The sequence below is a fragment of the Urocitellus parryii genome, chromosome 16 (genome assembly GCF_045843805.1).
Source record: "Urocitellus parryii isolate mUroPar1 chromosome 16, mUroPar1.hap1, whole genome shotgun sequence".
Taxonomy (NCBI): Eukaryota; Metazoa; Chordata; class Mammalia; order Rodentia; family Sciuridae; genus Urocitellus; species Urocitellus parryii.
This window is the reverse complement of record NC_135546.1, coordinates 1,639,521-1,654,388: the sequence shown is the minus strand read 5'-3', so window position 1 is coordinate 1,654,388 and position 14,868 is coordinate 1,639,521. Positions and strand designations below refer to the sequence as shown.

The window sequence follows — 14,868 nt, the reverse complement described above, 5'->3', positions numbered from 1 at the left end:
ATTTCCAGAGGGGAGGGGATGTCCAGAGGGGTGGGGATTTCCAGAGGGACGGGGATTTCCAGAGGGGTGGGGATTTCCAGAGGGGCGGGGATTGAGGGAGGGGCGGGGATTTCCAGAGGGGCGGGGATTGAGGGAGGGGCGGGAATTTCCAGAGGGGCGGGGATTGAGGGAGGGGCGGGGATTTCCAGAGGGGCGGGGATTTCCAGAGGGGCGGGGACTGTGAGAGGGGCGGGGATTTCCAGATGGGAGGGGATTTCCAGAGGGGCAGGGATTTTCAGAGGGGCGGGGACTGCGAGAGGGGCGGGGATTTCCAGAGGGGCGGGGATTTCCAGAGGGGCAGGGACTGTGCGAGGGGCGGGGACTGTGAGAGGGGCGGGGATTTCCAGAGGGGCAGGGATTTCCAGAGGGGCGGGGACTGCGAGAGGGGCGGGGATTTCCAGAGGGGCGGGGATTTCCAGAGGGCGGGGATTGAGGGAGGGGCGGGATTTCCAGGGGGGGCGGGGTTTCCAGAGGGGCGGGGACTGAGGGAGGGGCGGGATTTCCATAGGGGCGGGGATTGCGAGAGAGGCGGGGTTTGTGAGAGGGGCGGAGCCAGGCCTTCTCACGTGCCCTGCCCCAGATTGTAGGAGACCAGGAGGGGCCAGCAGGACAGGGGCTCTTTTGTAGGGCAGAGGCCCCTGTGGGTGAACGCTCCCTGCTGATGGACCCCAGGGCAGCTCCATTATCAGTTGAAGGCAGGTGCCCTGCCCAACTCTGCAGGGCTTTCTGGAGAGGGCCTGATCTGTGACCTCTTGATGTGGGCATCCCTGCCTCCTGGGGGCCTTGGAAGGACTGCAGAGCGGACGATGGCCCCACAGGCTCACCTGGGCCTGCTCCACAGCTCAATCACGGCACCCCCCCAGTCCTCCCCCCCAGCTCCCCATGGTGTTGATCCTAAGCACCTCGTAGCACACCACCCACCATGGCAGCCCATTCCCAGCATGGGCTGGAGTTGCCCTGTCTTTAGGAGAGCTGGGTCTTCACCTGTGGTCCAGATCTCTCCGAGGTTTATCAGAACCAACTGAGGGGAGTCTCAGCCTCTGCTCCAGTCACCTCCCCTCAGCTGGCCTCGCAGCTGCTGCTGCCCCAGGGCCACGCACGTGTGGCTTCCTGAATGCTCTTTGCCTGGGGTTCTGTGCTGCTCCCTTCTGCGCCTCCTCCCAGCCCTGCCATGTGACATCTTCATGTAGGACCTCGCTGACCCCCTTCTTCCGTGTACAGGGCCAGCTTCACCCACATTCCGCCGCCCTCTCTGGCTGTGGTCTCCTCCGCGCCCACATCAGGGCCAGGCACCCTGTTGTACTAATGCTGTCCCCGTCTGTCTCCTCCCCCAGAACCTACAACAGGCGCTAGGACACGGCAGTGGCTCCATCCACATTTACTGGAAGCATCAGTTAGAAAGCTAGGAAATAAACGTAAGGTATAATATTCGATTAAGCTGAATTATTCATCAGTGAGCACCTTAATTTTTAGATTCTACCAACTACCAGGTTGAAGAAGCAAGTCGATAACATTCAGACACAGGAAACCCTGAAAATGAAAATGGTTCAGCCGTTTAATTGAAATATAAGAAAATTTATTCCAAAGCCATACCCAAAATGGACAATGAAATGCATCCCCTACAAAGTCTTAAAAAAAAAAAAAACCAGACTTGACATTTTAAATATTATAACAACTTGAAGACCTTCTTTGGTCCCACCTAAAAGTCTGATCGAATTCCATAACGAAAGTGTCAAATGTACATTCTTGTTGGTATAAAATGTATTCTAAATGCTAAATATTCAAATAGTTTTATTGTGAAATTGGGCTAGATTTCTGAAATTCTCAATAGTCTGTGGAGTCCCATTTCCACTGTGTTGTAAAAGCAGGTAAGAAGATAAATGGGTCACTCCGGTTTCAGAGGTCTCTACCTTCCTGATGTGGGCACACCAGGGCCTGGTGCCGGGTACCTAGTCCTCCCACATGGGGACTTGGTGCCCCACACCAGTAACTGTGGCAATACCTGTCATTTAAAAATGCATGATGCTATCGTTCCTTTCATACCATTTCAGAATCAAATCGGAGCTTTCCCCAGAGTAATGCACTGTTTTCTTCACAGATACCTTAATATATATCACTATCTAGAAGCTTGTGCTAGTCCTTTAAAGGAAAGGTCAGCAAACTTCTGTCAAGTTCTAGATACAAACATTTTGTTTGGAACATCACTTCTCCCTTGCATGTTCTTTTTTTTTTTTTTTAAACAACTCTAAAATTTTAAAAAACACTCTTTCGTTTTGCTGTAATTTGCTAATCCCCACTTTAAAAAACAGAAGTAACTACTCTCCAATTAGATGACTCAAGTGTTCTTAAATGTGAACTTCACATTCTGGGTGCAAAAAAAAAAAAGTCCACAGCTTCTCACAGCTAAATTTGTAGTTCATGAACAGGAAGTAATGAGTCGGTTCCTGGAGTTGAACTTCATTTTGGTATTCTTTTTCATCAATATCACTTTTTTTTATGGATTTCATTTGATTGGATAATTCACATGTCCACCTTTTTATTGTCTTATTTTGTTAGGGGAAAACCTCTGTGTTTGGCCACTGAAATCTGTACAGACAGGAACACTTGCTGCTGCTTTAAGTGGATGTGCACACTTATGCAGCCACAGATAGCTGCACAGTGGAGACCACTCTTTTCCCTGCAAATTCAACATGACGCTCTCCACAGCCACAAGAGTCAGTGCAAACCAGCCACAAGGGACTGATTGGGTTTATCACAGAGTGGTTACTTTGAGGAAAACGTAATTGCGATATGCAATGTCTGAGGACCTGTTAACACAGTGGCAGGCTTCGCTCAGGTGCTCAGTGCTCACAGCCTGGAGAAGGCTGGACACTGATCTGCAAGACATTCCTGTAGCCTGGCACTGAAAATCATGATGTGTGTGCATGTGCGTGCGTGTGTGTGTCCTTTCCTGACAGTGTTATCAACAGATGACGGCAAGCAAAAGGAGCCATTCTTAATCTGCCCACATACCAACAGGTCGGAATATTCTGCAGTTACAATCACAAGAAATTTTACAAAAACATTTACAAGTTTTTAAAGCTGAGAAAATTGAAAACTTTGGTATTCCTAAGAAGAAAGCTCAATCACCCAGTTTTAAACTATAAAAAAAGTCCATTTTTCAGTGCAAAGTTATTGCTGTTGTAGCAATGACACAACAAACACATGAAACAAAGACTAGAAAACACAAACGTCCTGGAAGTAGTTTGGCCTGGAAAAGGTCCCGTGGCGCTGTGTTGCCAGGTGGTGTGTCGGGCAGACCCTCTTCTTGCCCACAGACCCGATGCCTTCATAACTCGTCGTGAGACTTCCTAAACGGCCACTTGGGGTGTTGCAGTACCTGGTCGGCAGCCTGAAGGACAAGGCGCAAGAATTCCTCTGCGTCGAAAGAGTAGTTGTTAAACTTCTCGTGATCAGACAGAGTTGGGTGGTCACTCTGTGGGAACAAGAGAACACAGATCCACAAACTACTGAGGGTGGGCTTTCCTCACACCCAGGGAAATGCTGGACTTTACCCAGGGCAGCCCTTTTCACTGAGGCTACACATCAGAGGTCGGCAAACTCTAGAACAGTCCAGTAGCAATCAACATCTTCCACCTGCTGACCATGTGACCATAGGTACCCAGTCTGTCACTCAGCTCTCCACTGAGCACCCAGGCAGACCTAGGTGACATAGTTGATACAAACACAAGCGTGGCCACTCCTGGTAAAGTTTACTTCCCAAAACAGCAGAGGACCAGCTGCTAAGTCCTGCTGTGTTGATCCACTCGACCTTTCTCTGCCCAGATTTCATAAAACTGTCTTAGAGATATTAGAACTTTATCCAGTTTGCAAATGTCCTAATATGATAACTCACTAGTTGGAGAAGAACAGTTTATTGATGTTCGATGATCGCTCCATTTTAATAAGCAGTCACTTTAGACTGTTTAAAATTATTTGAGTGAAGCAGGAGGCATCACAATACCACAACTTAAACTATACTACAAAGTAATAGTAACAAAAATGGCATGGTATTGGCACCAAAATAGACATGTAGACCAACGGTACAGAATAGAAGACACAGAGACAAACCCACATAAATACAGTTATCTCAGACTAGACAAAGGAGCCGAAAACATACATTGGAGAAAAGACAGCCTCTTCAACAAATGGCGCTGGGAAAACTGGAAATCCATATTCAGCAAAATGAAACTAAACTTCTATCTCTCACCATGCAGAAAACTCAACTCAAAGTGGATCAAGGACGTAGGAATTAGAACAGAGACCTGAGCCTAATAGAGGAAAAAGTAGGCTCAAATCTTCATCACATCAGATTAGGCCCCGACTTCCTTAACAAGACTCTTAAAGCACAAAAATCAATAAGTGGAATGGACTCAAACTAAAAAGCTTCTTCTCAGCAAAAGAAACAATCAGTGATGTGAATAGATAACCTATATTTTGGGAGCAAATTTTGCCACATGCATGTGAGATAGTGCACTAATCTCCAGGATATATAAAGAACTCAAAAAAACACCAAAAAAAGCAAACAATCCAATCAATAAATGGGCTTAGGAGCTGAACAGATGCTTCTCAGAAGATATACATTCAACCATCAATTATATGAAAAAATATTCAACATCTCTAGTAATTTGAGAAACACAAATCAAAACTACTCTAAGATTTCATCTCATGCCAGTGAGAATGGCAGTTATCAAGAATATAAACAACAATAAGTGTTGGCGAGGATGTGGGGGAGAAGGCACACTCATACACTGCTGGTGGGATTGCAAATTGGTGCAGCCAATATGGAAAGCAGTATGGAGTTTCCTTAGAAAACAGCATTTGACCCAGCTATCCCTCTCCTCAGTCTATACACAAAGGACTTAAAATCAGCACACTACAGGGACACAGCCACATCAATGTTTATAGAAGCTGCAATTCACAATAGCTAAACTGTGGAACCAGCCTAGATGCCCTTTAATAGATAAATGGATAAAGAAACTGTGGTATATATTTACATGATGTAATATTACTCAGCACCAAAAGAGAATAATAAAACATGGCATTTGCAAGTAAATGGATGGAGCTGGAGAATATCATGTAAGTACAAACTGAGCCAATCCCAAAAAACCAAAGGTCAAATGTTCTCTCTGATAAATAAATAGTGATCCATAATGGCTGGGGGCATGGGAAAAATGGAGGAACTGTGATTGGGCAAAGGGGAGGGAGGGGAGGGAGGGGTATGGGGGCAGCAAGACGGTGGAATGAGATGGACATCACTACCCTAGGTACATGGATGACTGCACATATGGTGTGACGCTACATCATGTACAACCAGACAAAGGAAATGTCATGGTGCAACTGTGTAGAATTAATCCAAATGCATTCTGATGTCATATATACCTAATTACAATGAATAAATTCATTTAAAAAATAATAATAAAATAAAATGATGGATCTTACCTTCTCCGGACGAAAGATTTTGTCCATCTTTTGCCAAGTGATGTAGTGGATGCCTCTCAGCCGGGCCAGGTCTAAGTAACAGCGTTCATCTTCACAGTTATATCTGGGGACACAAGGGTGTCACAACACCAGGCTTTGCCCAGGGTTTTTTGTCCGGTCCACAATTTCTATGTGGAAAAGACACGTAGCACCCAAATACGCTCTTGCAAAAGCTTTTGTAAACAGTTAGCAACAATGAAAAAGATGATATTTTTAAAATTCTCAGAGTTGGGGCTGTACTTCAGTGGTGGAGTGCTTGCTTAGTATGCACCAGGCCTGGGGTTTGATGTCCAGCACAAACAACAAAACAACGAACTCAACAAATAAATTCTCAGAAGCTTGCCTTAACCTTTACAAAGCAGAGTAAGATCAAGGGGCGGAGGGGACTGGCCTTATTCAGTGGGACCCACTGCCTGTGAACTTGACACTGTCTTGAAACAGGTTACGTCTTTGCACAGGTGGAAGCCCCCAGGTCAGGCAGCCAGCTAGCCCAGGCAGGAAGCGGAGCCTGATGCCAGGCTCAGGATGCCAACGTCCACCTTTCCTTGGTGACGTTCCTCTCCTTCCTCCCATCTTCCATCCTGCTGCCCCCACTAGGAGAAATGCATTGCTATCGAACTCACAACCATCTGGAGACCTCTCCAACACACACCATTTAAAACGTCTCGCAGAGCGCTGGAAGTTTATGACAAGGCTTCTTAAGTAAGAGCCTCCTGTTTAAATACCGAGTCACTTCCTTTTAAAAATGAAGCCATTCCACCAAGCTATGCAGATACGAGGGGGAGAAATAAAATAACAGGGATTGCTGTCAGAGTGTTCAGAAGCAAAGATGGGACATGGTGCTGACCACATTGCGGGAGGGAAGACCACGTCCCAAGGTGACCACCGAGGTACAGGCACGCCCTGACAAGCATTTTCTCCGTGGCCTGGACTTCCTGAGCAGGTAGCCAGCAAGCACTAGGGGAAGCGGCAGGCGAGGGTTGGGTCGTGCAGGAGACATACAGATTCCCTCTTTTGTAAAAGCTTTCCAGTTCTGTGGATGCAACCCAGGCCCCGCACAGGCTGAGTCTGCGCTCGACCAACTAAAGCCGTACATCCTCAGCTTCAGGTTCTCTCAACACAGTCATTGCACTGACTGTTGGAGATGCTCGCGGTGGGAGAGGCAGGCAGGAAGGAAACTGGGGTCACCCTGGGGAGCGAGCCGGGGTGAGCAGGTGAGCTGCTCAGAGGCACACCGCCAGGCTGCCGAGGACCTCCCAGACTCCCGCAAGGCACCAGGTGCCTGGGAAGACCCTGTAACTCTCAGAGTGACAGTCAGCACTAGCCACCCCCCAGAAGCCCCAACACTCACAGTTCAAACACCACAGCCCAGTCGGGGAGGAACAGCAGGTGGGTGAGACCCGCTCCGTGCATCCCGATAAATATGTCGGTGTTGTGCGTGAACCTCAGTTGATCCAAGAACGCGAACTTTCTGTAACGTGCAGAACACAAGAGGGTGAGGAGCAGGGAGGAGCCCTGGGCTGGCGCGTGACTCCTGGGGACGTGTGTACACGTGCCTTTCCTGACTGAAGTCACACTCCACCCCCTCACTTTTTCTTTTTCTTTTTTTCTTTTTGCCAATTTCAAGCATACTCTAGTAATCAACAACTTAGTTTCCTAATAATTCAACAATTATAAGCTGTCTTTTTATTTTTTAATATGTTTTTAGCTGTAGATGGGCGCAATTCCTTTATTTATTTACTTTTCTGTGGTGCTGGGGGGTCGAACCCAGTGCCTCCTGCATGCTAGGCAAGTGCTCTACCATGGAGCTACAACCCCACCCCTCACTGGTCTTTTTGGACTTTCATTTCTAAAAAGAACCTTGATAGCTACCTTATGCAAAAAAAACAGTGATGCATGACATCAACAAAATTATATAAATGGATATAATCAAAAAAGCATCCTTCACACCCAGGTAGATGGTATTGCAGGGCGAGGCTGTGAGCCTGAGCCTGCTCCTGCTATCATGAAAAAGAAATTAGAAGGGCTAGAGACGCCATCACATGGCAGCAGCAAACTGAAACTACCTCAGGGTAAGAAGAGGGCTCTCTAAAAATGAAAATGAATTTCCCCTGTGTGATGCGAGTTCCTGGGTGCCATCTGGACACACGGAAATGCCCTCGGATTCCACCAGAGTACCTTCCTGCCTTTGCCGCAGGTGGGTGCTTTGAACACCGACAGATGTGCAAACTCTGAGCCAGACATCAGCCCAAAGCCGTGATTTCAAGGCCAGCCTCAGCAACTTAGGGAGACCCTGTCTCAAAATTTTGAGCCAAACATCAGCCCCAAGATCAGTATTTTCATTTCCTTCAAAATTATGTAATGGGGAGGGACCCAGCTACCTAACCATGAAGCTCTAAGTGAGAAATGCCAAATGAAAACCTGGGTCTGCGCTTCTCCTGGATAACACCGTGGAGTCACAACGCAAGCCCAGGAGGCCGCACAGAGATGCCCTGTGCCCTGGCCCTCGCCACACCTCCGTGCCTGTGTTCACGCTGGGGTCTGACATCCCGTCCAGGCCTCTAAGCGCTAACGGCTCCCCTGGAAGAGGGCTCTCCATCACCACAGCCGGGGACAGCGTGTGCCACCTGGGGCTGTCACTTACCCGTACTTGTAATCCACAACCCGGACTTCAAACATAGGCACCGTCCTCAGCTTATTGGCGAGCTGGAAAAATGGGAAACGGTGGGGACTTTTCTCCCTCCTTCCCTTCTAACTTTCCTCCATTGGTTTTGAAGCTTCTTGCTTTTGCACATGGCAACGTTCAGGTGAGAAGTATCCTTCGGGGCCACTGTTCGGAACTCACCTGAGCTCTAATCCTGACTCCACCCTCTGAACATGCCCGCCCCCAAACCCAGCTTTGTAGAGCTTTGTCTGAGGCTGAAAGGAGTCCGCCCGGGGCACAGGTGCTCAGCATGGGCAAGTGCCACATGCCACTGCCCACCGCTACAGTATTAGCCGCCACCTAGAATGTCCCAGTCATTCTGCTGGTTTTCTTCCCACCGTCTCATTTCAGAACCAATCATCAGTGACACCCTGGAGCCCAGGCTCTGGAAATACTGATGTTTTGGTGGAAAAAGTGTGGAAGCATGATTGACGTGTATCCAAAACGTGGCCAGGGTTCTCTGGGTCCCAGCAGCCACAGTGACCCAACGCTGTGGGTCCCGCCGTCCATGATTTCTGCCCTGTGTCACATGGCCTTGGGGCACGAGTGACACTCCACAGCAGTGTCAGGGTTTACAGGGTGCCAGATGGCTGGCTTAGCTCCGTGGGGAGAGCTTGCCCAGCAGGCAGGAGGCCCAGGGTTCAGCACCCAGAACCACTAGTACCGTAACTAATCTTTCAAAAACGCATTGATGGGCAGGCATTTGTCTTTGGTTTGTTTTTTGTGGTGCTGGGGATTGAACCCAGGGGTACTTTACCACTCTTTTACATCCCCACCCCTTTATTAAAATTTTGAGACAGGGTTTCCCCAAGTTGCTGAGATTGGCCTTGAAATCACGATCCTCCTGCCTCAGCCTCCTAAATCACTGGGATCATAGGCATGTGCCACCCCACGCAGCTATGCAGGCATTTGTAAGTACTTTAAGTCATTTTACTTAATTATCATAAAAAACACCAAAGCCTAGCACAGCACAGGGGTGCATGCCTGTAATCCCAGCAATTTGAGAGGCTGAGACAGGAGGATCCCAAGTTCAAGGTCAGGCTAAGTAACTAAGTGAGGGATATAGTAACTAAGTGGGGATATAGCTCAGTAGTAAAGAACCCCTTCAATTCCCAGCACCAAAAAAAAAAAAAAAAAAAAGGAAAGAAAAAATCAGTAAATATCATGAAGACGAAGCCCATTTATAAATGAGCGTTAACTTCCTCAGGCTCTCCCGGCTGGCAATCGCAGGGCCAAACTCAAGTCTGGGACTTCTGCCCCCAGAACCCGTGCTCTTACCCAGTGCACACTACTCTGCTGCTACGGAAAGCCACAGGCAGTGACCGAGAACCGTAGCCCCTCACACACCTGGTCCTCCTGGACCCCAGGAACATAATGCTCACATCAGATTGACCCGTGTCAATACTTCGTCCATCAAAGTCTGCGCCCCCCCAGTCTTCCCAAATCTCTTCTGCTTCAGTCCCACTCACCCGCTCAAGCTGAGAGCCTGGGGGCACACTCGGTTCTCCATACCTCTCCAGCACCCTGGGCCTGGCACTGGAACTCACCCCGAGGCCCACCATCCTCATCTGCTTCACCCTCCCTCCCCGGGCTGCGGCTGCCATCCAGAGTGACCGGCAGCCAGAGTGACTGGCGGGTACATAAGCCACCGAGTCTCTGGGGTGTGTTTGTCTTCAACACAGGGCTGCAACAAGTCACTAGGAATCCAGCAGCTTAAACAGCACAGTGCATCCTTCCGCACCCAACAAGGGTGTTGCAGGGCTAAGGCAGGGTGCTGGCGGGGCTGCGTGCCTATGGGAGACTCCCCTCCCCAGTGCCTGGAACCTTCCACGGCTGAGGCTTAGGCCCTTCCCCCACCTTCACAGCCAGCACCCTGAGCCTCCCTAATCCTCCTCCCCTCCCTCGCCTTCTCCCTCCTCTTCCCCTGCAAGGACAGATAAGCTGAGATGTGAACCCAGCCAAGGGAAGAGCTCCCCGGGCTGGGGCAGAGGTTGTGGTGGACGGTGGACAGAGTTCCCGGCCATCTGGGAGAGCTGCCCAGTGAGAGATCCAGGTGGCCTTCCTATTCTAAGGCAGCACAGGGACACTGAGTCCACCTGCTGCTGCAACTGCCCTCACCATGTCACCAGCCCTATTCATAGGACCCAGGGCCGGGGACAAGGCGGAGGGACAGGGGAAGTGATCCTGCCCACCACACCCTGCTCAGGGCTTCTCAACTCACACTGGAACAAAGTCCAGGTCCTGACCTTGGTCCACAGGCCGCACCACGCCCCGCTCCTCTGAGCTCCTCTGACATCCCCAGCTCCCTGGAGAGGCTGCAGCCATGTTAGGTTGTCCCCGTTTCCAGAACAACAGGAGCCTGTTCCACCGCAGCACCCCACCTCTGCCTGGAGGCTTTCCCTGGCCGGACTCCACTCTGATGAAGGATCCTCACGGGTGGCCCCTCTCCACGTTTCCCTTCACACCTCCCGGTCTCCACCCAGCACCTGGAGAGCTTCCTACACACACTTCTGCTCCTGAGGTCCCCCCACGGGCTGACCTGCCTGCTCCTCGTCTGTCTCTCCAGCTCCACGGGGCAGGGACCCTCCCTATATTGCTCAAAGCCTGGCTCACAGCAGCTGCTCAGCGGGTTTCCTGTGTGTGCTGGGACGGAACCCAGGCCTGCCCTGAGCTGCCTCCAGCCCTCCACAGGCTTCCGTGGCCCACGCTGCACTCTGGGGGCTACACTTGGCTACCCTTGGGGCCTGCAGCTCCATAGGCCTGACACGGTCACCTCACTGAGGAAAGACAGTTTTGTGACCTGAGCTGTGGAAAGGGACTGGGATGCCAAGAGGCGAGGAATTCCTAAGACTGTCCCAGAAGTGGACGGAGACTCTGCACCTGTATCTGCTGCCAGGGCCACGGCATTGGCCACACGCCATCAACCATCTCCCAGAGACGCCCTGCAAACTGCCCCTGGCTCTCCTGGAGGGCGAGAGCTGCCACTGCGGCCGTGGTGTGGCAGCAGGACCCCAGTTCTGCCGCCCTCCTGGCTCAGCCAGGGCTCAGGGACACTCGCAGCGTGGCAAGCTGGCTTGGGCAGAGGGTGGTGTGGGGATTTCCACCCACCAGTCAAGTCCAGCAAGTCAACCTGGACAGGCCGTCAAGATGTCCAAAACCCTGACAGCAGAGTTTCAAACTAAAGATTCTCAAGCAATGTGGAAACACGCCGGCCACTGGTCAGGCGGTGAATTCCGTGGGAGGATATGAAACGAGCACGTGGAAAACTAACCTCGTCTTGGTTCAGTATTTTGCGATATCCTGTGCTCCGGGAGAGAATGGTGACTCGAAGTTTTCCATCCTGTAATCAAAATGAGAATGGAAACAATGGCACACGTGTCTGGATGGACGGTGGACACCCAGACCTAAGACGCGGTTTCCACAGGAGAAACCCGACCAGGACGCCCCCGGGACGGTGCACGTTTGGCCGGACTCTCCACCTGGCTCTCGGGGACCACAAGCGGCATGTCTACACAGTGGAATGTGACTCAGCCCCAAGAAGGAACGCCACCCTGCTACGGGGGACACGGTGGATGAAAATGGAAGAAATGTGCACAGCGAGGCCCAGAGAAGGTCCTGTATGTGCCGAGAGGCTGATCTCCAGAAACAGGGATAGAACAGGGGACACCGGAGGCGGGGAAGTGGGGAGGGCAGGCAGGACGAGAAGGGTGGGTTAGCAGGTACTAAATTGAGCTAAGAGGAGGACTAAGCTCCAGCACTCTGCAGCAATGCAGTGACCAGGCTTGACAAGAGGCCATCACTACGTGCTGGGAGACAGGACCAGACGCTCCAGGACAGAGCGCCTGTGAGAGACGGAGGGCGTGCCCCATTCTCTCCCTTAAGCATCACACTTAGCGTCATGTATCCAAATATCACAACGTGCCCCGCAAATACGCACCGTCGCGCTGTGTCAGTTCAAAGTGACCACAGACACCTCTGCCTCAGCCACCAAGACCGACCTGTTCCCGACCCCGCGGATGGGCTCTGGGTCGGCAGGGTGGGCTTCCGGCTGGGGTCATGAGTGTGTGTGTGTGTGTGTGTGTGTAGGGGATCTGGGAGAAGGTGGGAGATGTGGCCACAGGAGGGGACAGAGCAGGGGAGGAGGTGTGCAGGGGGCAGCTCTTTGTGGACGTTTGCTGACGCCCACAATCAGACGGCCCCGTCTGAAATCCCAGCCCAGGCCACGCTGTCTCCTGGTCCTTCTTCCCCCCACCAAGGCCACGCTGCTTTTCACTGGGTCGGAAAGGTCAGGCCTCCCCCAGGACCCACAGGGAACGCACCCTTACCTGGGGGCCCTCTTGCCTGATGTGCAGTCTGTGGAGCAGGTGCTGGGAGAAGGCCCTGAACAGCCCCGTGTGCTGGCAGCCGGAGATCTAGGGGGAGCACAGGAGGCACGGCATGAGCACCTCCTCCGCGGGCCCAGGGGCTCTGCGCTGCGCACCTGCCGCCCGCAGCACTTACCAGCGGGGTGTTGTAGAAGAGCCCGTACTGCATGCGGGGCAGCAGCGAGAACACGGCGTCCCTGAAGCACACCTGAGAAGGAAGACCCGTTAAAAGGCAAGAGAACAGAGAGCACTGTCATCTTGGAAAGCTCATCTCCGTTTTGCAGTAGAATACTATTTCCAAGAGAATACAATTCACATTTTTTTTAAAGTTACAAAAAAAAAAAAAAAGGCTTGCACAAGTATATGGTCAGTGAAACAAGAACTCTAGTTACAACAAAAGACACCGAGACAGGAGAAGCCCACGGTGAGCGCTCACAGAGACTCCCATTACATATCTACAGGCTGCAACTATTCACACAGAAGTTCCCGTACCCTTTTGGAGTCATAGGTCTTCAAGTGTATGACGTCATAGTCCGTGAAGGCCTTCCAGGTCTCGGAGAACAGGTCCCTGTATCCAGAGGAGCTCTGGGAGAGGAACAGGACAGGGGGGGGGTCAGGGAAGGGCACGGCCGGCTTTTCAAGATGGCTGCAAAACCCGACTTTGCCCGTTGGTACAGAGTCACGCTGGGATCCCAGACAAGCCGCACACACACAGGACAAGCAGAGCTGCACAGGGGCCGAGCCACGCTGGACGGGAAGGACAGACGTCCTCCCAGCTGCATGGCAGCTGCCAACAGCTCTGCTCACCCCCAGCCTGCATTCGCACGTCTCCAAAATCACAGCTGCCGTGGGGTGTTCTGTGCCAGGTCTCTGTGCCAGATGCACTCAGCACAGCTATGGCACCATCTGTACGCATGCTCACCCACTCCATGAGCAAAGACTGTCAGAGTGGCATCGTGCTTTACAGACACGTCCTAGCGAGAAAGGTTTCCAAAACCCTAAAGTCAAAAATACAATGCCCCAAATAAACTTTCCCTCCTCTAACATTGTTCTTGTCAGGTCTTTTGGTCACAGCAGTGATGAACCCGACTAAAACAGAAATCACATCAATGTTAAACCCAAGTATGGCACACACTGGTCTCCCCTTACTTTTCAGGATTACTTGGCAGGATTTCATTCTTCATTAGGTCTGGGTGGAACTGCATTGTGTGTCTAGACCCCATTTCCTTTGTTCATGCATCCGTTGATGGACACCTGGGCTGGTGCCATGGTTTGGCTACTGTGAATCGTGCTGCTATAGACATGGGTCTGCATGGATCTCTGTAGTAGGATGACTTTGGTTCTTTTTTTGGGGGGAGGGGGGTCACCAGGGATTGAACTCAGGTGCACTCACCCACTGAGCCCCAGCTTCTGCCCTATTTTGTATTTTATTTAGAGCCAGGGTCTCACTGAGTTGCTTAGCACCTTGCCATTGCTGAAGCTGGCTCTGAATTCAAGATCCTCCTGCCTCAGCCTCCTGAGCTGCTGGGATTACAGGCATGCGCCATGCCCAGCTAATTCTTTGGGATAATACCGAGGAGTGCTATGGCTGGGTCATGGGGTGGCTCACAACTAGTCTTTTAAGGAGCCTCCAGACCAATTTCCATGGTGGTTGGCTAGTTTATCATTCCACCAACAGTGGGGGGTGTTCTTTTGACCCATATCCTCTCCAGGATTCATTGTGGTCTGTATTCTTGATGGATGCCTTTCTGGCTGGAGTGAGACAGAGTCACGGTGTAATTTTGATTTGTATTTCCCGGATTCCTAGGGATGCTGAAGATTTTCTTACATGTTTGTTGCTCATTTTGTTTTTTCTCTTGGGAGGTGCCTGTTTAGTTCATTTGCCCATTTATTGAATTGGGTTGTTGGTTTTTTGGTGTTAAAAAAAAACACGCACACACAAGGCACATCACTGTCGCGAGCCAGCCTGGGCTGTGTGTGTGAACTGTGCACATCTGAGCACACGAGGGGACGGGACTGACTTGGCTGCTCTGATTGGGCTGTGTGTCCTTGTCTCTGGCTCTGCCTATGATCCCACACAGGACCTGACATGGGTGTGATCTCCTAAGACGTCAGTCGATCTGCTGACCCCAAGACATCACCATGCCACCCCCTGATACATAACCCCTTGCCTATTTGGGTAGAACTTTCTCAAATGTCTTCCCCCTAATAAACAGGAGGGTTTCGGGCGAGCTCTCTCCT

General features: G+C 51.0%; 1 protein-coding gene across 3 annotated transcripts in view; it reads right to left on the bottom strand.

Moving 5' to 3' along the window:
* Nucleotides 1–1,665: 1,665 nt before the first annotated feature.
* Eogt (EGF domain specific O-linked N-acetylglucosamine transferase) overlaps nucleotides 1,666–14,868 on the bottom strand; it is a 29,650-nt gene continuing 16,447 nt past the window's right edge. For all 3 annotated transcript variants that reach the window (XM_026392694.2, XM_026392696.2, XM_026392695.2), the window contains 8 exons: nucleotides 13,120–13,212; nucleotides 12,764–12,835; nucleotides 12,589–12,675; nucleotides 11,535–11,603; nucleotides 8,204–8,265; nucleotides 6,911–7,030; nucleotides 5,521–5,623; nucleotides 1,666–3,514 (listed from right to left, as the gene is read on the bottom strand). In XM_026392694.2, coding sequence (XP_026248479.2) covers nucleotides 3,368–3,514; nucleotides 5,521–5,623; nucleotides 6,911–7,030; nucleotides 8,204–8,265; nucleotides 11,535–11,603; nucleotides 12,589–12,675; nucleotides 12,764–12,835; nucleotides 13,120–13,212 — 753 coding nt within the window. In that variant the 3' untranslated portion in view covers nucleotides 1,666–3,367. The remainder of the gene's footprint in view (nucleotides 3,515–5,520; nucleotides 5,624–6,910; nucleotides 7,031–8,203; nucleotides 8,266–11,534; nucleotides 11,604–12,588; nucleotides 12,676–12,763; nucleotides 12,836–13,119; nucleotides 13,213–14,868) is intronic.